The following is a 24125-nucleotide window of genomic DNA, read 5'->3' as shown; positions in this document are numbered from 1 at the left end:
TTCAATTTGTATATAATTGATATTGGGATGGGTTTAACTAGTGGTATGCAACTGTTTTCAGATGATGCAAACTGGGAAGAGTAATGTGAAGAGTCAAGCAGATGTTATGGTCTTACAAGAGGACTTGCATGAATGGGTAGGTAAGTGGAACTGTCAGTTCAACATTGCAAAGTGTTAGGTTTGAAATTTGGTAAGCAACAATGGAATGTGAAGTATACACTTGGTGGGGAAACTTTAACAGAAGTAGAGGAGATGAGAGATCTAGGAGTAATGGTGGACAAGGACGTGAAATTCATGGGCCATATTGCACAAGTTGTGAAGACATCACATAGGATAATGGCAAATGATGTAGAGGACCCTGACATGCAGAAATAGAGAGGTTATGATGCCATTGTATAAGGCCTCGCTCAGGTCTCATGGATTATTGTGCACAGATTTGGTCATCAGGTTTTCATGGTTGATGAGGATATGTTGGAAAGGGTGCAGAGAAGATTCACAAAGGTGTTCAGTGGTCTTTGGAATGTGGAGTACAAGGACAGATTGAGAGAATGTAAGTTGCAAAGCCTTTTGAATAGAAGGAAGGGGGAAAGATATGATTGAGACATATAAGCTAGTCAGGGGTTGTTATCAGGTTGACAAGGAAGAGATTTTTCATAGAATGGCAGAGGAGGGAGGGGATAGAACAAGAGGCCATCACTAGATACTGTATAAGGAGGGTGTGAGCAGAGGAGTGAGGAGTTCTTTGCATGGAGAGTGATTGGTGAGTGAAATGCATTGCCTAAGTGTTGTGAATGTACATACATTGAATCAGTTTAAGGCACGGTTGGATGAGCATTGTGTGCAATAGTGTGTACCTCCCACAATGACTTTCTGACTCCATGGAGGTCAGATGTTAATTATAATAATTTGAATGCCTGAAAATTTATGTAGCTCCTATTTTTAATACCAATATAGAACAAAGCTTAGTGAAAAAGGGGAGGGGGAGCTGTCCCCCCATATGTCAATCAATAAGGTTAAAAAAAAATTAATGTTTAAAATTACTTCAAACTCTTGCCCTTATTGCAATTTTTCAATTTCACACTTTGTCCTATGACATATAACATTTACGCACACTAGTTCTCTATTTCCATAGCTGCACAATCTACATTAATATTAAGCCGATAAGAATGGATAGTACACACTTATCTTAGCTAAAAGGCTAAGAATTGAAAAGTATAGCATCCATTCTAATCATTTTAAAATTTGATACCAGTTATAAGATCAACTGATTTTTGGAAGGTGGCAAAGTGCATGCAGCTCTCTACCTTTGCTCCAAGTTTCCATCGTGTTGCATCCTACCTCTAGAGTCAGCTTTCTCCATCTAGGACAAATCTCCATTCATTATTTAGTGAGCATTTCAATTCTCCATTGAAAAATGCCCACTAAATATTATAGGGAACATTTATTTAAAAAAAAAAAAGATCAAAACAAATATTGCATTCATTTCCTCTAATAACAAACCTTCCTTATTTCCTGAAACTGTTTTGAACAATTGAGTATGGCCTGTTATCCAGTGCAATCATTTCGGCCATGATGTAATGCAAAGATTTTGACTGATCGTCATCTACATGCTGTTTTTTTATATTATTTGCTAATATCAAATAACATTTCTTGTTTTGGTGGATTTACTTTATATTTCAGCTGCTTGCTTGTTCTTGCATAGTGGTTTGATATTTAAGTTTCATTTAAGTTTTACAAAATCATCTCTGTGCTTGCATTTTTACATGATTAATCATAGATGTTTATTTCTATTGATTCAGTCAGAATTGCCTTAGAAGCATGAAATGTTAGATATGACAATATTGGTGTGCTGACAAGTAATAAACTAATTTGGAGGGAAATTGTGGATAAAAAATTAATAATAATGTAAACTTAATCGTGTAGTGCTGTTATAGTAGGAATACTCCTTGAGGATACATATTAGGAAATTGATGATGATGATGGATCTGCGAGCTGGGTTAGAAATAAAACTTGATCAAACACTGGAGACTCCACATATGGGAGTTCTGAGAAAGATTAAGAGAGTAACAGATGGCATCAATGGCATTATATCATATTAAAAATGAGGATATTAGGAAAGAACTTGACATTGCTAGCATTCAGGAATGCTAGTGGTATGGTCACTTAAACAGAATGGGTTGTACTGATTTGAACACTATCTTGTATACTGCTAGTTTGGTGTTTTGACTAATTTCTCTCTTATTCCAAAACAAGTGTTCTTTGGAAGAAAAAAAGACCCAGAGGAAGACTGTGATCGATCTAGGTGGATTGATACAGAAAAAGTGTCTTTGAAGACAGAAATATAAGATCTGATATTTGGAGCCTTGACAGATGAGATCATTGGGGTTAATTGATCAGAAGTATGTAATACATTTTCATGTAGTACTATTATAATATCCTGTATGCCCCATAAGGATATATTTCAGGAATTTAATGATGATGATCTCAAAATTGTTTCAAAGCATTATTATTATTATTATTCAGACCTCCATGGAGTCAAAAGACTCATAGTGAGAGGTTCTTTCTAAGAAACACAAGTCTATCAAGACTCATCGAGGGAGTCCCTCCTAGGAAACACAGTCTATCATACCACTCCTTAAATGCATTGACTTTTCCTGCTCTCACCACTCTATCAGGCAATGCATTCCATGGTTCAACCACCCTCAATGCAAAGAAACCACTCCTCACCCTCTTTCTCACAGTTTCCTTTCGTAACTTCCAGGGATGGCCCCTTGTCATGACTCCTTCCTGCTGTTCAACCAAGCGAAAGAACTCCCCAGTGTCAACACTGTAACCACCTCTCAACAGTTTAGAAGTCTCAATCATATCACCCTCCTCCTTCTATCCACCAAACTTTGCAGTCCACACTCCCTCAGTTGATCCTCATAACTAACATTGTACAGTTCTGACACCATCTTTGTTATCCACCTTTGTACCCGTTCCACAGTTAATTTATCCCCTTCAAATCCTGGGGACCAGATCTGAGAACAATAGTCTAAGTGTGGTCTGATCAGAGTCTTATACAACAGAATGATAACCCCTTTATCTCTGCAGGTCAGTGTCCTTCTCATTATTGCAGCAATCCTCTGTGTTACCTTCACTACCTTTGCAATGGTAGTGAAGTTAACACAGAGGATTCCCCTAAATTTCAGGTTTCTATCAATCATCAACCCAGATCTCTTGTCTCCCCTACTTCCTCCAGTTTAACTCCTCCCATAGAGTATTCAGCGTTCAATCGATGTGTCCCAAACCTCAAGACCTTCTTGCATTTTGCTGCATTAAACTGATACCCCCCCATTAATTTGCCCATCTATCTAGCTTATTCAAATCCTCTTGCAGGGCTACCACATCTGCACTATTACTAATAATCCTTCCCAGCTTCGCATCATCCGCACACAACTGAATATCCCCTTGCAATCCACTGGCAATGTCATTGATATAAAGGTTAAACAATATAGGTCCTAGTATATTGGAGGTCTGGGCTAAGGAGAATGGATGTCAGTTTAATGTGGCAAAATGTAAGGTTATGCATTTTGGGGGTGAAAAGATTGGCGGCAGTTTACTGCATTGGTGGAACCCTGCTCCAGGAAATTGATGAGGCACGAGATTTAGGAGTGTTGGTGGATAAGGAATTGAAATTTAGGGGACACATTGCAAAAGTGACCAAAACAGCTCATCAAATCACTTGGTTGCTGAAGAATACGTTGACAAGCAGAGACAAGCAGGTTATTGTTCCTCTCTATCGAGCCTTGATAAGACCCCATCTAGACTACTGTGCTCAGATTTGGTCACCTAGGTTTCTTCTTGATGGGGAGGATGTGGAGAGGATCCAGAGGCGAGTGACCAAGATGATAGCAGGTCTGTGGAATGAACCGTATGAGAACAGGTTGAGGATTTGTGGGTTGCAAAAATTGGTTGATAGGCGGAGGAGGGGAGATATGATTGAGACATTCAAATTACTGAAGGGTTTCTATAAAATTAATTCAGAAGATATTTTTGAGAACAGGGCTGGTTGTGGGAGGACTAGGGGACATCCATGGAAACTGGGCAAAAGTGTGGTTAGTAAAGGTGTTAGAGCTGGGTTCTTTACTTTTAGAGTAGTGAATGAGTGGAATGCGCTCCCTGAGTCTGTAGTGGATGCTGTGACAGTGAATGAGTTTAAGGCGAGGTATGATAGATACTGTATGAATGTCAGATAGTTGTGATGAATATGATTTGGGGCCTCCCTCGATGAGTCTAATGACTCCCTGGAGTTGCCCGTAATAATAGTAATAGTACTGAGCCCTGTGGGACCCCACTTGTAACTCTCTGCCTCCTTGAAACTGCTCCACCATACACAATTGCAGCAATCTCTGATACCTATCAGACAGCCAATCCTGAATCCAGTTGACAACCAATCTGACATCCAGACCCATGTGCTGCAACTTGAATATCAGCTTATCATGTGGCACCCTGATAGCATGTCATCACTAGGGAACAGTTGAAGGAATATCCCAATAAAAAAAAAAAAAAAAAACTGTTCTGTACATGACACACAGAATTCTGAAATTTTGGTCAGAATTTTGCCTTATACACCCTTTCTTTACTAGCCTTGTTAGCACCATTATCATAAGCATGCCCTCATCTTTTAAATCAATGCCTTAAACTGAAATTTGTTTTTACAGTTTTTCATCTACCTGTACGTTTTATAATGTGTGTAAAGGCAATGAATTACTTTAATTTGATTTCCTTGATTTCTTCTTCCAGTTGTTCAACAATATGTAAAATGACTGAATGCTGCAGTTTTTGGTTGGCAAAATTAGGTGCATTCAGACATTTTCTACATTTCATTCCTATATTCCGTACAAGATAAGATGATGTTTGCTTGATTGTGTGTCATTCTTAACAATTATTTATGATTTGATTCTGAATATTTCATCTTTTATCTCTTATATAATACATTTATTATTATTATTATTTTTTTTTTGGTGGTGATATTCAGGGTCCTCTGAAATATGGAGTCAAGGGAGAGATCCTCTTGTCTGGATCTAAAGGCAGGCAGTGCTGAGTCATAATTATTATCGTATTTCAAGTTTGGTTATTGGAGGTCGTGGCCTTCACATGTCTGGAACTAATACATCATATGGTTTACTATCTATTTTTACGCAATTTGATAGCTGTAGAATAGTTTTGCTGGACACATATTTATTAAACATTTTTGAAATCAGCATGAAAAACACATTAGCACCCTGAAAAAATGTACTCTCATGATAAAAATTGCATCCTTCAGGGTAGTATCCCCCCCCCCCCCCTTGCATACTATAGTGGGTAAGCATGAAAAAAAAAAAAGGACATGCAGCAGTTAATGCTAAACAGTATACAGTATTATAATAAGAAATAATCCTTTCATTTTTGATAGGAAAAGATGCATATGTATGTACAGTCATACCTCGATTAGTGAAGAGGATGCATTCCACGAAATTACCTGAAGCGAAACTTCATTCTTAGAGGTAAAAATACTATGACCATAATAGGGATACGTTCGTACATAAAGAAAATGAAAGACTTTTTTTTCAAAAAAGAAAAGCTTTGTTAAATAAAAAGTCAATATTACATACCGAACAAAGATAAAATCATGACATTTTAAAATACGAATCTAAAGTGATTGTTTATGCTTTTTTTCTCTTTCATTTAACAATTGCCTATACAGATTTATTGCATTTAACACTGATCGCATAACAATAACACTTCTTCCTAAATCAGGATCATTTTCAATGAAAAAATTAAAAATTTTCAATGTCATTCTAGCACTTTTTAAATCTTTGGTTACTAACACTTTTTTGGTAGGAACTTCTTTAATTTCATTATTGTTTTCTTTGGCTTTGTTGCTAACAAGCTTCCACTGAAAAACCATCTTCTGCATTTAATAAATTTCTTACATCCTCTTCGTTGACATTTTCGAAACCTATTAATTGAGCCATCTGGATAACTTAATTTCTAATCTCTTGAATATCATTTTCTTCTTCTAGTACCATCTCTGGCCATAATTTGCACCAAACTCCATTTAAGCATTTCTAAGTGACTTCTTTTCAAGAGCTATTAATGTTTTCAATTGTGTCTTAATGGTATAGTTTTTCCAAAAATTTTAATTGATTTGCTCCTTATCTTCTAGTTCAATTAAATTACTTAATGTACCATGCAGATAATAAGCCTTAAATGTTGCTATTACTGTGTGATCCATCGGTTGAATCAGGGAAGTTGTGTTTGCTGGAAGAACGACAACTTTGACAGGAATGCATGTGTCTAATGTACTGTTAAAATCAGTAGGATGTCCCGGAGCATTGTCCAACAACAAAAGAGTATTTTCTTCAAAATTATTTCTTTGGCAATACCTTTTCATTTCTGGATATGAAATGAAATTAGTTAACAAACCCAATTCGTTAACCAAAATTGGTTAACAAATCAATCAGTAAATAACTCCTTGGTGATCCACGTGTTTCTATTAGCTTTCCATATTACAGGTAAATTCGTTTTTATGTTACCTTTTAACGCCCTCAGATTTTCCAAATGGTAAACTAATGACAATTTTAATTTAAAATTGCCAGAAGCATTTATTATTATTATTATTACGGGTATCTCCATGGAGTCAGTAGACTCATCGCGGGAGACCCAAACGAGCAAAACAATATCTGTCATATCTCTTCTTGAATTCATTTACAGATGAAGAGCTCACAACAAAGTCAGGCAATGAATTCCACTCATTCACCACCCTCCAGGCAAAAAACCTTGTTCTGACACCTTTGTTAACCACACTCTTCTTTAATTTCCAGAGATGACCTCTTGTTCTTCCATCACTATCACACAGCTGAAACATTTCCCCTGCATCAATCCTATAAAAACCTTTTAGTAATTTGAATGTTTCTATCATATCCCCTCTTCTTCGCCTATCAACCAACCTCTGCAATCCACAAGCTCTCAATCTATCAATGTTGGGAGCATTTTTTATATCACTCACCAACTTGGTCACTCTTCTCTGAACCCTCTCCACAGCCTCCTCATCTCCAAGGAATCCAGGTGACCAGACCTGAGCACAGTAATCCAAATGTGGAAGTATCAATGCTTTATAAAGGGGAATAATAACCTCCTTATCTCTGGATGTCAGTGTGTTCCTCAACAACCAAGTAATCCTAGGTGCAATCTTGGACACCTTAGCAATGTGTCCTCTGAACTTCATCTCCCTATCTACCAATACCCCTAAGTCCCTAGCCTCATCAATCTCTTGGAGTACCTTTCCATCGATGTAGTACACAGCTGGTAATCTTTTAATCCCAAAATGCATGACTTTACACTTTTCCACATTGAACTGACATCCATTTTCTTTTGCCCATTTTACCAGCTTATTTAAATTCTCCTGCAAACTTTCAACATCAGCTTGATTTTTTATTGCACTACACAACTTTGCATCATCAGCAAACAACTGAATATCTCCCTTTAAGCCGTTTCCTATATCATTTATATACAAATTAAACAACATTGGCCCAAGCATTTGATCCAAAGAGTAACATTAAACAGCCTTTGGCTGCTTTGAACCCAGCTGCTGATTTTTCTTCAATAGAAATGAAGCTTTTTGATGGTAGCCGTTTCCAGAACAATATGCTTTCATCAAAAAACACCAAATTTGGTGAAAAATTTTCATGTTCAATTATATCCTTTAGTTTTTCTGGAAACTTATTCGCAGCTTCAACATCTGCACTTGCAGCTTATCCTGATAATTTTACACTATGAATTCTGGCCCATTTTTTAAATTTATCAAACCAACCATGAGAAACCCCAAAATTTTCCCAACCCAATTTCTTCAGTTTGTTTAGATTTTAGGTGATCAAACAAAAATAATGCTCTTTTCTTTAATCACCATTTGAGTTAAAGGCATATGATGTTGTGGCATATCATCTATCCACAAACTTAACATTTTCTCCATTTTTTCTAAAATTGGACTCCTTAAGCAAGTTAATTTTGCTGCTGTAACATCTTTACAATTCTGAGCAGACTGCTTTATTTTTGCTGATTGACTAAGTATGGTTGTTAATATTGACTGCACTAATCCTAAAGGATGTGCCACATTGGATTTTCTTTCATCCCTTTCAACATGTACGATATTTAATTTAGTTTCTAAAGAAATTGCCTTTCTTTTCCTTGATTCTGACATTTTAACTAAATATTAATATTTACAAAATGTAAAATAATGCTATCAGAGAACATATGTCATTTATTGCAATGCACCACACTGAAACACTTCCTAAGAAGTGCAAGCAACGACTAAGCATGTGGGTGTGTCTGTTTTTAATAGTTTTGCATGTCATTACACAGATGATGCACAAAACAGACACACCCACAGCTCGGGAGTATGTGACGAGTTGGCATTGTTTGCCAATTGGATGATTGCCTTGCATTGACCTTAACATTTTAATATTTTTACATAAAATGAGGCTTGAAATTGCGGATTTTGTTATATTGAGTTTCATTACCAGAGGTAACGTTCACTGAGGTATGACTGTAGTCCGTATTTTATAAATATGGTAATCTCTCAATTACCTAATCTTCAAACAACAAAACTCTTAGTTAACCAGTTCTTGAGAAACTTTAGCATATTATCTGACTCATGGAACAATATATAGTTGTTCATTCAATTAAATGCACCTTTGGTTAAACTAATTCCAACATTTCTCAATGCAGTTGGAATTCAGAAATTACAGTTATAAGATAAATAGGACATTTCTTATACAGTTTAAATTACATATATTTTCAATAAATACTCATGTTGAAGTGGCATTGAAATGCCAATGAAATGAACGTAAATACCTGTACATATGTAGCCACCGTAATGCAGTTGGAAGAATAGTGGAACATTGCACTCAAACTTGCTTAACGTTTTGTGAGCCATTAGTAGCAGAGGCTCTACCAATCGCCCAACTTTTATTGGCTGAGTTATTATCTAATATTATCAATATTAGGAAAGGCTTGAAGAGAAATTTCTAATTTTGCTGATAAGTTGGGGTTGAATGGTAATGGAGAATTCTGATATGGCGTTTTTACAAGATTATCTATGCAGACTCTTGGTTTGAGCCAGAATGATAATGCTCAATCTTGCTAATTGCAGAGTTATCCATTTTTAGTTGGAGAGATTCCAGGTGACATATTGGCAGGACCAAAGTTTGGGGACTACACCAGTGTTTGAAAAGCAACATAAAGGAGAATAATAATGCTCAGAATATGATTGTTTAACATTGATAGTAATGATAAAGAAATTGTCTCTTGGCAAAGCCTTGATATAACTGTGTGTGTGTGTGTGTGAGAGCATGTGAGCAAAACTGGCGGTCTTCCAGTGTTTGTTGAAGTGAGAAAATAATGGATCATCTCTGGAAGATGAATAAAAATGTGGTTAGTAAGCATTGGCTAGATTTTTCTCCATGTAAGTAGTGATTGGGTAAAATTCCTTATGCTCTTGTTTATTCCTTGTATTGAATAGAAATTTTTACGCAGAGATTTGATCACACGTTTTTAATATGGTTTTCATTTGATATTGCTGAATTTTTTTATATTTTAATATATACATAATTTATATTCTTTTTTCCAATGTAGGTAGTATGCATTTCCTCTAGTCTTCAGGTATGGTTCCATTCTCCCATGACTTTAAACAGATTATTGGTAACTATGCTATTGTGATTTCATATGTAATATATAAGATTTTCTTCTCTCCATTTCTTTAATCTAAGTTATTTATTTTATTTTATTGGCATAATATGAATTATACTGATTTTTAACAATAGCAGAAAACTTATTATCAAACTCTTTACTACCTTGGATTTGGAAGGACCTTGAGAGTGAGCAGTGGATAATTTGGAGTTGAGTGGAATGTAATTCCAGAACAGGTGATGACTGCACTAATGCTGAATGTATAAAACAGAGAAATATAGGTATTTGATTATTATATTATTATTTTGAGGCCTTTATAGTCTCTGTTCTCATTGAAGGAGGTTCTTTCATGCTAGTAATAACCTTGCACATCAACTTGAATTTTCATTGTCGGTGTATTCACTTTCCACTCTGGGGACACATTTCACTTCGCATACCAAGTCCTCTCTGCAGAGAATATACCTTTGCTTTCACACCATATAAAATTGAGGAAGTATGATTTACAGGCCATGGTAGATATAAGTGTATCAGTCAAATGGAAAGAAGCTTTGTAATAGGCAGTAAGTGACAGGAGAATAACAAATCTAGGATGATTTGTTATTTTCCTCTCACCTACTGCCTATCACAACAACTTCTTTCCATTTCTCCGATATACCATATCCTGTAAATCATACTCTCTTAATCCTTATACTCAAGAATAATGATAGATTATGGGAGACTTGATCTTAAGTAGCTTCTTCAATTAGCACTCATGGACACCAGAGTCTATCCCTCTGCAATCCCTTTGATCTCAAAATAGCTCTTGTTCCCCATCCATTTTTTTTTCATCATCAATCCAAGAAGTTCGTAGTCTACCAAGAGATCTTCTTCCCTCTAATTTCCCCTCCAGTATTTCAGAGATGTTTTCCCTGCTAATCCTCTTAATGTGTCCTGCCATCTTACACTCTCTCTCTCTCTTTATAAAGTCTTTTATGAGTGCTCTTTTGGTTCCCATTAACTTCAATACTTCTTGATTAGTTTTTTCTCCTTCCATGTCTTCACTGCTCTCCTATAGCACTGCATCTCGAAGGCCCACAATTTCCTGATTATGAATTTTGTATATGTCCAAATCTCGCATCCAAAATTCAACGTGGACCATATATAGGATTTTATTATCCTTATTTTAGTCAGTTTATTTATTCCAGAGGTTAATTTATTATTCCAGAATGTTTCTTTTGCCTTAACTATTCTTAATTTATTTTCATAACTGTTACTACTAAATAAGGTATAGTTTCTGGAAAATTCCCATGCTACTTCTTCTTAAACACTATTATTATAATTATGGCTATTATAGCCTGTTTTTGTTTAGGAGTGTCCCTTATTTTAAATACATTGGCTATTATTACTCAAAAAAGGGATATATATACTATAGGGCATTATGGGTGAGTATAGAAGGCAATTATAGCAGAATAAAAAGAGGTGGAAAAATTTTGTACATACCTTGTTTGAATACTAGGATGTCTTCCAATTTCATGATCCTGCTGAAGGTTGTTTATAACGAGGGGGGGAGGAAGGAAGCGTGTTTTTTTTTTTTTTTTTTTTTTTGATGCGGGGAAATATAAATTCGGAAACCCGGGTTTTGTGTTAATAATATATATATGTATATACTATTGTGTTTAGGGGTGCATATTGGGGAGGGGGGGAGAGAAGGGGAAGGGTTTACTTATGGGGAAACTAGGGCAGGGGAGAGCGTTAACGGGGTGTGGACCATTTCGGATGATTGACCATCGGAACATTTTCGGAATGAGTGTAAGGCCATGTCAAGACTGGAAGTTGAATCTGCCAAATAAGGGCGTTTTGTCGCTAAATGACCGAGGCATGGCTTAATTTGTAAGTTCTGGATCGTCAAACATTCAGAAATTAGGTAGGGGCGGTGGACGTTGATTGAATTTTTATTGCATTTTATGGCAATAGTTTCGGATATTCTAAGCATTGTCTTGTTTGTCTATGATTATGGCCTTGTCGATTTGGGGGATATGTTTCAGTTCAAGGACGTGAGCTGCAATTTCTGTCTTCTCTGTACTCTGTGTTTTATTTTTCTTTTTTGATGTTGCAATGTTTTTTTGTGTTCAGATAATCTGGATGGGAATATTGCTGATGGTGGAATAATCCAGATGGTGGAGTAGAAGTGATTCTACTCCACCCCTCTCCCACCCATCCAGCATCCCCTTTTATGGCAGATACGTAGACGATATTCTATGCATTGGTAAACCCTCGCACATCTCCGCCTTACAAACATCCCTCAACGATTATAGCAACAGACTATAATTCACCATGGAAACAGAACAAAACAAATCCATCAATTTCTTAAACCTGACATTAATCAGAAGCAATAACAAAATAGCTACGAAGATATTCCACAAACCTACACATATCGGAAACTACCTCCATTTCAATTCATACCACCCATATTCCATTAAAAAAATCAGTCATCCTATCACAATTTATCAATCGATACAAAACTAATAACGGAAAAAACTCACGTACAAAGATTATTTAATAGTATAATTTTCGCCTGTGTGTCACAGGCATCTTCAGTACATTAAGCTCAAATTAAACAATAACTGACAATTCCAAAAACCACACCTAAGTAGCTGGTGTGAGATAACTGAAAAGGTCAATAACTACTAAAAAAAAAAAAAAAATCAATGCAATAAAAAGTTAAGAAAGATTAGCTGATTTGTAAAGTACTATTTCCCATAAAGGTGATAGACGTAAGCCGTCGGATCTGTTTAAGTTAGAAGAATGAAGTAGAGTTTCACATGTTTCTTTATAAAGGCGTTCCATGAGAAACTGACTTTTGTGAAGAACTCTTGTCTTTCTCCAATGAACTCTGTGTCTAGTGAAGATGGCATGTTCTGCAAGTCCAGACTTTTCAGGTTTAAAGTATTCAATATAAGATTGGTGTTCTTCACCAAATAGAGGCAGATCTTCCTGTTTGTCTGAAATAAGATAATCCACAAGAGCACGGAATCTGGTAGACACCTGGATGATTAAGATGTGGAAGCTTGTCCATAGGAGAAGTGAGAAAGGTGGAGATTTTTCTAAACGGTCGAAAGGCAACAAAAATATTCAGTGGTTTTAAAACTTTTTTTGCTATATGTTCATTGATGCCTTGTACATAAGGGATAGTAATACGCATTATTTCTTCTGTGTTTGAAGAGGAAGACATATTAAAACTACTCAAAGTTCTTTTAATGAAGCAATTCTTATAACCGTTAGATAGAAAGGAAGAAGTTATATATTGTAGTTTTTTCCGTAAAAGATCATCTGAAGAACAAAAGGAGTGGCCCGATGAACCGGTGTTTTAATAGTTCCTGCCTTTTGACTGGGATGGTGATGAGATTCTGCATGGATATAATGGCCTGTATGAGTCTTCTTTCTATAAACTGAGAAATGTAGGTTACCATCTGGTTTGCGAAGAATTAGAAGAATTAGGGTAAACTTGATCCTAGGATGAAATGCGTTTAACTTAGTGAGAAATTGTTGAAGTTCATCAGAAGAGCCATTCCATAGCAAAAATGTCATTGACATATCTGAACCAATGAGTAGGTCTGGGAGAAATGTTGTCAAAGATACGTTGTTCAAAATGTTCCATAAAGAAATTGGAGATAGCAGGAGAAAGAGGATTACCCATTGCTGTTCCTTCAATTTGTTGATACAACTTATTTTTAAAGGAAAAATAACCACAATTTATTACAAAATCATATACGTTTACAATGTCTGAAGGAAATTCCTGTTGTAGTAATTCAGTACTTTCCGAAAGAGGCATATTTGTAAATAAAGAAACAACATGTAAACTGATCATTATATCAGAAATGTAGGTTATCATGATAACCACATTTCTCAATTTAAAGAAAGAAGACTCATACAGGTCATTATATCCATGCGGAATCTCATCACCATCCCAGTCAAAAGGCAGGAACTATTAAAATACTGGTTCATCGGGCCCACTCCTTTTGTTCTTCAGATGATCTTTTACAGAAAGAACTACAATATATAACTTCTTCCTTTCTATCTAATGGTTATAAGAATTGCTTCATTAAAAGAACTTTGAGTAGTTTTAATATGTCTTCCTTTTCAAACACAGAAGAAATAATGCACATTACTATCCCTTATGTACAAGGCATCAGTGAACATATAGCAAAAGTTTTAAAACCACTGAATATTTTTGTTGCCTTTCGGCTGTTTAGAAAAATCTCCACCTTTTTCACTTCTAAGGACAAGCTTCCACATCTTAATCATCCAGGTGTCTACCAGATTCCGTGCTCTTGTGGATTATCTTATTTCAGACAAACGGGAAGATCTGCATCTATTTGGCTAGAAGAACACCAATCTTATGTTGAATACTTTAAACCTGAAAAGTCTGGACTTGCAGAACATGCCATCTTCACTAGACACAGAGTTCATTGGAGAAAGACAAGAGTTCTTCACAAAAGTCAGTTTCTCATGGAACGCCTTTATAAAGAAACATGTGAAACTCTACTTCATTCTTCTGACTTAAACAGATCCGACGGCTTACGTCTATCCCCTTTATGGAAGATAGTAGTTTACAAATCAGCTAATCTTTCTTAACTTTTTATTGTATTGATTTTTTTTTTTTTTTTTTTTTAGGAAAGTTATCGACTTTTTTAGTTATCTTACACCAGCTACTTAGGTGGCGCTTTTTGGAATTGCCAGTTATTGTTTAATTTGAACTTAATGTACTGAAGATGCCTGTGACACACAGGCGAAAATTATACTATTAAATAATCTTTGTACGTGAGTTTTTTCCATTATTAATTTTGTATCGATATGTCTACTCACGGTATATGCCTCTTTTAAAACAATTTATCAATGCTTACAAATTCTCAACCAACAGTAATTATCTTAACATGGAATTAAAGTATTTAACACAGGTTTTCAAAAATCGCAACTATCCCACACATCTAATAAGTTATGCGAACAGTACGGCAAAATCCTGTCATAACAATAATACAACCAAAACAGACTTACCTACATGTATGGTTATCAAATTGCCATACGTCCAAAACACATAGAAAGCCTACAAATACATTTTCAAACACACGGATTATAAGCTAGTATTCACCATGAACCAACAATTAGCAACTCTCCTAAAACCCACTAAATCTCTCGCACACAAAGAAATATTTGAACACTCAAAAAGACTGTGACGTCACCTACACTGGCTCTACAATTAGGTCTTTATGGACCAGACTACAAGAGCACTTCAGGGATTGCAATATTCCCATTTCGAATTATCTCAACACAAAAAATCATCACAACATCAAAAAGAAAAATGAAACACAGAGTACAGGGAAGACAGAAATTGCAGCTCACGCCCTTGAACTGAAACATATCCCCCAAATCGACAAGGCCATAATCATAGACAAACAAAACAATGAAATAATGCTTAGAATATCCGGAACTATTGCCATAAAATGCGATGAAAATTCAATCCATGTCCACCGCCCCTACCTAATTTCCGAATGTTGGACGATCCAGAACTTACAAATTAAGCCACGCCTCCGGCCATTTTAGCGACAACAAATGCCCTTAGTAGGCAGATTCAACTTCCAGTCTTGACATAGTCCTACACTCATTCCGAAAATGTTCCGATGATGGTCAGTCGACTGAACGGTCCACACCCCGTTAATGCTCTCCCCTGTCCCAGTTTCCCCATAAGTAAACCCTTCCCCTTCTCTCCTCCCCCTCTCCACAATATGCACCCCTAATCACAATAGTATATATTTATATATATATTATTAACACAAAACCCTGGTTTCCAAATTTATTTTTCCCGTGTCAAAACACCCCCCCCCCCCCATGCTCCCTTCCTCCTTCCCGTCGTTATAAACAACCTTCAGCAGGATCATGAAATTGGAAGACATCCTAGTATTCAAACAAGGTATGTACAAAATTTTTCCACCTCTTTTTATTCTGCTATAATTGCCTTCTATACTCACCCATAATGCCCTATAGTATATATATCCCTTTTTTGAGTAATAATAGCCAATGTATTTAAAATAAGGGACACTCCTAAACAAAAACAGGCTATAATAGCCATAATTATAATAATAATGTTACTACTAAATAATTATAAGCCTTTACATTTTGAATGAATCCTACTCTTAAATTTATTTTCTTTCTTTTTTTTTTTTTTTGCTTATTGTCATAATACTCGGTTTTAGCTGTATTTATTACTCAGACATACTTCTGACTCTTTTTGATTAGTATTTCAATCATATTTTGTAACTCTGTTTTTGATTTCACTATGAACACCAAATCATCAGCAAATCTAATTTGTTCATTTTATTTCCCCGTAATAAAATATTTTATTCCCATTTCAATATCTTCATATTCTTTATCATTTCACAATCATTTGTGTCTTCTGATTCCAGTATAATTTCTTAGGGCTTTTAATATTTCTGTTAACTTTTCATGGCTTACTTTGACAACCAGCTTCTTCATTACCTGGAAACAATTAGCGATCACCAATATGAATGCTGTCATTCTCGTTCTACAGCCGACCTGCTGGCTAATCTTACCTACCTTTGGACTCAGGCTATGAAAAAACTTTGAGAAACTCATGTTATGTCAATATTTCTAAGGCATTTGATTGTGTCTGGCACCGAGGCCTCCTGAACAAACTGCCATCTTATGGCCTCTATTCTACATTCTGATTGGATTGCCAGTTTCCTTACTGGTTGTTCATTGTGTGTGATGATGGATGGCTTCCTCTAATCAGATTTCCCCATCAGTGCTGGAGTGCCTCAGGGTTCTGTGCTCTCACCCACAATCCTCTACCTTTACATCGATAATCTCCTTTCTCTGAGTTCAAATACTATTCACAGCTTCGCTGATGCCAGTACTCCTCATTCCATTTCTTCATTCGATAAATTCTGCACTACCCTAATGTTAGATGCCTCAAGAAATTCCATAACCAGCAATGTAAACACTGATCTCCTCAACATCTTGAAATGGGGGTGAAGACATCTTTGTAAATTTCAATGCCAAAAAAACTCAAACCTGCAAGATAAATCCTATCTCATCCCATCTCATTTTTGATAATATTTCAGTTTCCTTTCAAGATCAACTTTCTCTTCTTTGGTTGACTGTCACATCCATTTTTCCTGGCACAAACACATTACTTATGTAGTCTATTTAGTTTCTAAGTGACTTAGTGTTCTTTTCTGTTTTATACATTGCTTCTCTTCCTCTCAACTCATGATACTTTATAAGGTTACAATCCGACCCACTTTGGAGTACTGTTCCCACATTTGGAGTGGAGCATCCAGGATTTCCCTAGGAATTCTTGATGATATTCAAAAGTGGGCAATCCACTTAATAGATGACCCTTTCCTCACAGACTATTCCCTTTAGTCACTTTATCATAGGTGCTCTGTTTTAGCACTTGTCCACACATGGCACTGTCATATTATAAGTCTTGTGACTTTTCGTGTGTGGGGGGGGGTCAACAAAAAAAAGTCTTTTTAAGGTCTATAAAGCATAGATATGTTATTATTGTTTGATACCTCCAGAGAGTCCAAAGACTCATTGAGGGAAAGCACCTGCTCTACAGTTCTGTCTCTACCACTCAATACTCCAACTTATCACGACCACACCAATGCCATCTACTGCCGACCACCACCACTAGTATTTCCATAGACAATCACAAGCATCCATGCCCATGGTGGGATTCAAACCCGCAGCCTTTTGGCTGGAGAGCGGATATGCTAACTAACCACTCTGCCAGCCAGGCTGGCAATGTTATTTTTGTATTGATTTTTCAATAAGTTTTTAATTCATATGTTGCATTAATTGCACTTTTTCTTGACACAAATTCTTTGTGCTGTTCAATTGTATGGCATTTAATTCTAGAAAACATTTGACAAACTATTGTCAATACCATTATTGAAGCATGGGATGGGATATGATACTAATTGTTCTAAAATCTTTACATTTTGCTGCATTATCTTTTCTTGGTATCAAAATGCAAATAGATTTTATGATGTCTTCCGGTAGGTATGCCTATATCACATATATTCCATATTTCTGTTAAAAAAAAAACTGTTTATTTTTTCCCCTACTCTTTTATTAACTCAGTTAATATTCCATCGCATCCTGTCATTTTATCATTAGATAGTTCTTTTATTGCACACTTACTAGTTCTTCTTTAAGAATACCTGTATTATTTGAGTTAACACTGATTCACAGGGTTTGCCAGGTCTATGGTCATTATATCATCCAGTTGGTATTCCTTCCATCTTCGTATCTTGTCTTCTGGATTTATAATTACATTCTTATCTTTTAACTGTTAGCTTGTTATTTTGTTTTGATTATTAAGAAATTGTGTTTTTGAATGTAATTCTATAATTTTACTCTCTTTATCTCTCTTATAATAACTTATATGCTCAAGAATAAGAATAAATTGTGAAATTCTTGACACAATATGTTATTCACTTTTGGATCATCTCTGGTTCTTATCTACAATTTGAAGACTAGATCTGTTCACAGTAGTCAAAGCATACAGCCTAATGGCATAATCACATTCTTATCCTGACTTGTCACTGTTCTCTATATGGCAGATCCTCTGGGTGACTTTCACAATTGCTGTAGTGTCTGCCAAATACAGCCTTTTCTCCCAAGATTTTTCATTTCCTGCAGTACATTTTCACTCACAAACTACATTAGTGCCTTCCATTTCCCTCTGATCAACCTGAGAACTTTTATGCTATCCTTCTCGTCTGTCCTAGGACGGGTTGAGTCCCTTCCTAATGAGGGGGTTACTGGCGTATTAATGCAGCTGGTTCGCCACCCTCCTCTGCTGCATCCCCTAAGGGCGATATTCATGACTGTAATCCGTGTGTGTTCACGAAACCTACTTGCGGGAGAAAAACCCCTAGATAAACTGAGGAAAAAAACCTGCTGTCCATCCGACTGGCTAACTTGGCTATGGCTGAGGAAGATCCTTAAGTTCTTCATGCCGAAGGTGGGAATAGAACTTAGGACACTCCTTCCCCCAGGCATGTGGTTGCAAAGTGCATAGCCACTAGGCTAACTGTGTAGATGAAAACTTTTATACTTCACAATATTATTAATCCCTACTCGTTTTTTTTCCACTGAATCCACTTATTTCAATTGTACCGAAGTGACTACCATATCAGAATTCTCAGCTGCTACCTTCCATGATTTTACATCATATGCAAATAGTTGAATATTCTCTGTTCAGCTTTGTGCTATTTCAGCATGAATTAAACAGCGGTCCCTGAACGGAATCTAGTCTCAGACCATCTTTCCTTCGGGCTAATGTTTACCTTATATATACACAATTCATGGATGTCTATTGGTCAGCCATAACCATTTCCAAGCCATCAGTTTGCTATTGATTTCCCATTCCTCTCATTTTTTCATGTATCATGTGCCTTTCATATGATACATGTTATCATATATGGAAAATATATGATGTCATATTCTTTTATATGCCTTTTCAAAATCAAGAAAAAATGCTTCCTCAGTCCAGTACAGTTTCACCATATTATGAAATGTAATGAGATTACTTTAAAAAAAAAAAAAAAAAAAAAAAAACATCCTTGAACAAACCCATGTGACCTTTGTAGAGATACCTATTTTCATCATTTCAGCTTTGCATTCTTAAATTTCCAAACTTGTTAATTAGTACTAAACTTACTCTTTCCAACCTTTCTACATGGAACTTATATTAAAAAAAGAAAAAAAGAGTTCCCTTTGCACATTCTCATATGCATGTGGCAATATAAAGTACCCCCAGCCATATTAACATTAAGTATACTTAATACAATGGAGTCCAAAAGCTAGGGACGAACTATATTTTTACCTGTATATGAAAATATTTTCATGACTGCTGCCAAAGGGAATAGCAATGTGGACATATTAGTATTGCCAACATACTAATAAATTATATTACACAAAAAATGTGCTAAAAATTTCATACAAATTAAATTGCAATTTGTATGAAATTGCATGAAATTTGTATATGGTTTGGCAAAAGTTATAAATTTCCTAAGGTACAGAAAACTATGCAGAGAGACGTTTCAGTATGGAATATGTCCACCCTGAACTGCAATGCAGTTCTCACCATACCATGCTTACACCAAGTGATTCAGGAGTTCTTGAGACAAACTGCACCCACTCCTTCTTCAGAGCAAGTATGTAAGTATGTTTATTTTCTGGAGGGAAATTTCGAGTAGCAATGTCTCCCCTATTGCATCCCAAATGTGTTCTATATGGTTGAGATCTGGGGAGAGTGCTAGCCACTCGATTTAATTAATATCTTTGGTCTCCAGAAGTATATCCATTGCTTGTGTGTGATGTAGTGTGGCACTGTCATCCATAAAAATAAATGCTTTGCCTACTGCGCCACGGAACAATCAAACATGATGTTGAAGAACCTCATTGCAATATCTTTCACTAGTTATAGTCCCTTTTTCCCTTGTAGCTCAGTGTGTCCATTAAGTATAATTACCCAGCACCTCCATATCTATCCCTTTCAAGAACATTCTTGTGATGGTAAGCAATACCACTTTTAGCCAGATCAAGTGTCCATCCCCTGGTGGTCCATCCCTGGTCAACTTCTTTATGGAGACCTTTGAAGAAAAAGCCTTAAACTCTGTCCCACATAAGCCCACTGTTTGGCTATGCTATGTAGATGATGTGTTTGCTATTTGGCCACATGGCCTGGATACACTCAGTTTCTCAACACACTTAAACAATCAACATCCCAGGATCCAGTACAAAATGTATGGTTAGCATGATTACAGTAATCAGGTGTAATTATGCTAACATGTTGTACTACAACACCTTTGCTTTGAGTTGCCTTGGTGTTGTACTACCAGGTGTTCACTTACACTTGGATTCGCCAATAGTTCTTCGGCATGAAACTCTTAGATCGTAGTTTTAGATCTCAGAGTTTCGCATACTGGCTGTAAAATAATAATGGATTTTTATCCCATTAATTTAATTCAATTAACGTCGCCAGAAAAAATAGTTGTTTGGCTTTTTATCTTAGTTATGATAATATATGGGCACACCTTTCTGGCATTCGTATAGTGAAGGTATGTAAGTTCTTTTCACTTAAACTTTGATATCTTCCAGGTCTACCTACTCACTGATGAGACCTCAGAAAAGGGTAGTGACCTCTCCTCATAATGTAAGGCACTATTACATCTCCTAGGTGCCGTGTTTTACATTATGAGAAAATATCAAGAATAGTGAGGGAGCTTGCTACACCTTTGCTTCGAGTTGCCTTGGCGTTGTACTACCAGGTGTTCACTTATGCTTGGATTCGCCGATAGTTCTTCGGCATGAAACTCTTAGATCGTAGTTTTCGATCTCAGAGTTTCGCATACTGGCTGTAAAATATTAAGGGATTTTTATCCAGAAAATTTTTACGCCAGAAAAAATAGCCGTTTGGCTTTTTATCTTAAGAATTGATTGCATTTGTTATTTTTAAGAAGAAGCAAAAAAATATTGAAACTTTGAAGAAGTCTAGAGAAGCAAGTCCAGTGAAATAAGCTACACTTGCTACAGCAGATCCACCTATAATCATTTATATGCAACTGGAAGACTTCATGGCATCAAATACTGTGTAGTTTTTTGCTATTACCAGACTTTTCACTGATTTCATGAACAAGCATGCTGCTGACCAGAATGAAGTCATTTCAGTAAGTAAGAGAAAGAATGATTATAGAAGCACATATGGATCTCATACGGAGGTAGCAGAGTTTTTTTCCCTTCCAGAAACTCTGGTTTTTGGAACTCTTGAGAGTTCAAGCATGTCTTTACGTTAAGATTCTATTCTTTCATGTTGTGTCTGAAACCAATGGCTGACTTATAGTGGGCCAGTGATTTCTGACACAACAAAGGCCCCGTTTAGTTAAAAATTATTCTTTAATGGAGTTGCAGAAAATTTTTTTGGATCATACTTTATCCCTCCCCCCTTTTTTTTCAAAAAATGATTTTTTTGTTGACAACATCCTCTCCTTTCTCTGGGGAAGGGTTGTCCTACTTGCCTAATGGTTATCATATGCTGCTTTTTCACAGACACTGCCCAGTTCTTCTCCCGTGATAGGCTTGTCATGTATCTCCCCGACCCTAAGGATGTCTCTTGTATTCGGTATTCCATCCTTGTGCAATGGGATGTCTTTCCTTTTTCTTGTTAGTTCACGTTTTTCTGTGCATTGAGGATTGTCATGCAAAGGGTCATCTCTACCTTCAGTGCTCTGATTAACATTGTTAGAATCCCTTCTTCGAAGGAACTTGATCTCTCTTTTGGGATAGTCGCACGAGAATCCATTTTTCCTCAGAAAATCCTCCCCCCAAGATTAGCCCTATGTGGGAGAGCGAGTTCTTGGGTAGAACCAAGAAATTGTGCCATGCATACACTCCAAACTCGGGCAGTCCCCCCTTCAGTCTCACTACTTTAGTGGCATAGGTTGGGAAGGGGGATATCCCTAAGATCCCAATTGATCTCTTCAAATGTTCGATTATATTCTTCACACAAGACCCAAGTTCCTTGGTATGTCTCTCAGATATAATAGAGACTTGGGAACTAGTGTCAATGAGTGCTTTAAAATTTCTTCTGGAGATCTTTCCTCTCCACCATTCCGGAGAAACTTACATTTCCCTGGCCCCCTCCCCCTTTTTACTGGGTAATCTGGCACAAGTGAGCGATGTTGTCTCTGGTCTATATCTTGTTCTAGTGTCTCTCTGTGCTACAAAACAGTTACGAGCAATATGTCCTAACTTGCTACAGTTAAAGCACCTGGGAATTTCTCAGCAGTGACTTTTCCCACCTTCACCATCTGAGGATAAAGGGGTTTCCATTTTATAACCTGCAGACATTTCTTGCAGCGTCCTCATCATGTGATCCATCCTCTCTAGCATAGGTTGCTGTAGTCTCTCAACTTCGTTGTTGACAATATTCTTTATCCTATCTTATTGCAAAGAGGGGAGCATTTGATTCTTAGACGGATCAATTGCTAGCTGATTGATCACGACATCATGTCGTTCTATGAGTGGTTTTTGTAGTTTCTCCACTTCTTGCCTGACTATGGATCGGAATTCATTGAAGTCACAAGCATCTATTGCAACACTATGAACTGACTCAGACTTCTTTTTTTCAGAACTTCTCAGCACCTTCTGCTGTCTCTTCTTGTTTTCTCTTCCTTCCTTCACAGGGTTTGAATCCCTGTCAGTGTCCTTGTTTTCTTTAATAATATTGATATGACTGGCAGTGGTTCTGGGATAAATGTCTCCCAACAGCTGTTCTCTCTCAAGCGCAGCATCATAGCATTCCTTTAAATTTGATATTCCCTTCCCAAATGCAGTCTCCCTTAGCTCCTGCCTCAAACCAACTCTAAAATGCTGGAATATAGTCCATTCCAGATGCCGTTTTTCCTCATCAGGCACACATAATGTGTTAGCAAAAGTGAGCAGCCTATTGTGAAAGTCAGAGACACTTTCCTTTTCCTTCTGGGTTATTCTCTGGAGCTTCCATACATTTTTTGTCTTAGAAAAGTGGAAGGTTAGGATTTGTCTAAACCTCTGGTAGTCCAAAGTTTTCTTCAATAAGGGTGAGGAGTAGAGAAAGCTCTTTGCTCTTCCAACCAGTTTACTGCAAAGCAGTATGAGTTACTGGAAGTCACTCCATCGCCCTATCTTTCTAAGTTCCTCTATATAATCAAAGAAAGCTCTCACATCTTCAGTATCTTCACCTGAGAATTGAGGGAAAATTTGATATGGATTTATACTTTTAAGAAACTCAGAATCACTTAATTCAGGGGATGTTGGTAAAGATATACTTTTTCAAGTTACACTGTTACGGGATGAGTTATGAACCCTTTTTTTCTCTATGACTATTCAATATCTTAATTAAGTTCTGTGTGTGAGACTGAAACCAACTTATCGTGCTTGTATTGCTTGCTCTATGTTTTTCTTTTTCAAGCATATCCTGTCGACTTTTGTGCCATTTTTACATCTTTTTACTCTAGCTTTTACTTGGTATAGTTTTACTTTTTCTTTACAGGTTACTTCTTACACTTACCAGAAATTAGCCTCTGACAAATTTGTTTATCTTAAATCGATTGCGCCAGCCGGTGACTAGTTCCTGATACTTAATCTTATTTTAACAAACTATCTCGACAATATTGCTTAGCATTAGGAACACGTGGTATGCAGTCGCAGCTCCCTTCTTAACTTAATGTCAAGTCCCCCCCCCCACTTACACAGATTGTTTTTTATAAGTGGTAGGTCAGTCTCAAACAACAGAGGCATACAAACTCTGATTTAAGATAAAACATTTTAATGCAGCTAAATTCATATACAGGAAAAATCAT

General features: G+C 36.5%; 1 protein-coding gene across 10 annotated transcripts in view; it reads left to right on the top strand.

The window, feature by feature from the left end:
• LOC150110302 (F-box/LRR-repeat protein 20) overlaps positions 1-24125 on the top strand; it is a 325839-nt gene that overhangs the window by 77502 nt on the left and 224212 nt on the right. For 9 of the 10 annotated variants that reach the window (XM_090392650.1, XM_090392658.1, XM_090392667.1 and 6 more), the window contains one exon: positions 9658-9723. In XM_090392650.1, coding sequence (XP_090248776.1) covers positions 9658-9723 — 66 coding nt within the window. Of the gene's footprint in view, positions 1-5437; positions 5529-9657; positions 9724-24125 lie in introns of all 10 variants that reach the window. The other variant, XM_090392707.1, reaches the window with a different exon arrangement.

This window comes from Typopeltis vanoorti, chromosome 1, assembly GCF_054136105.1.
Source record: "Typopeltis vanoorti isolate ZY-2024b chromosome 1, IOZ_Tvanoo_1.0, whole genome shotgun sequence".
Lineage (NCBI taxonomy): Eukaryota > Metazoa > Arthropoda > Arachnida > Uropygi > Thelyphonidae > Typopeltis > Typopeltis vanoorti.
The sequence above is the reverse complement of the archived record's forward strand: the minus strand, read 5'-3'. Positions and strand labels throughout refer to the sequence as shown.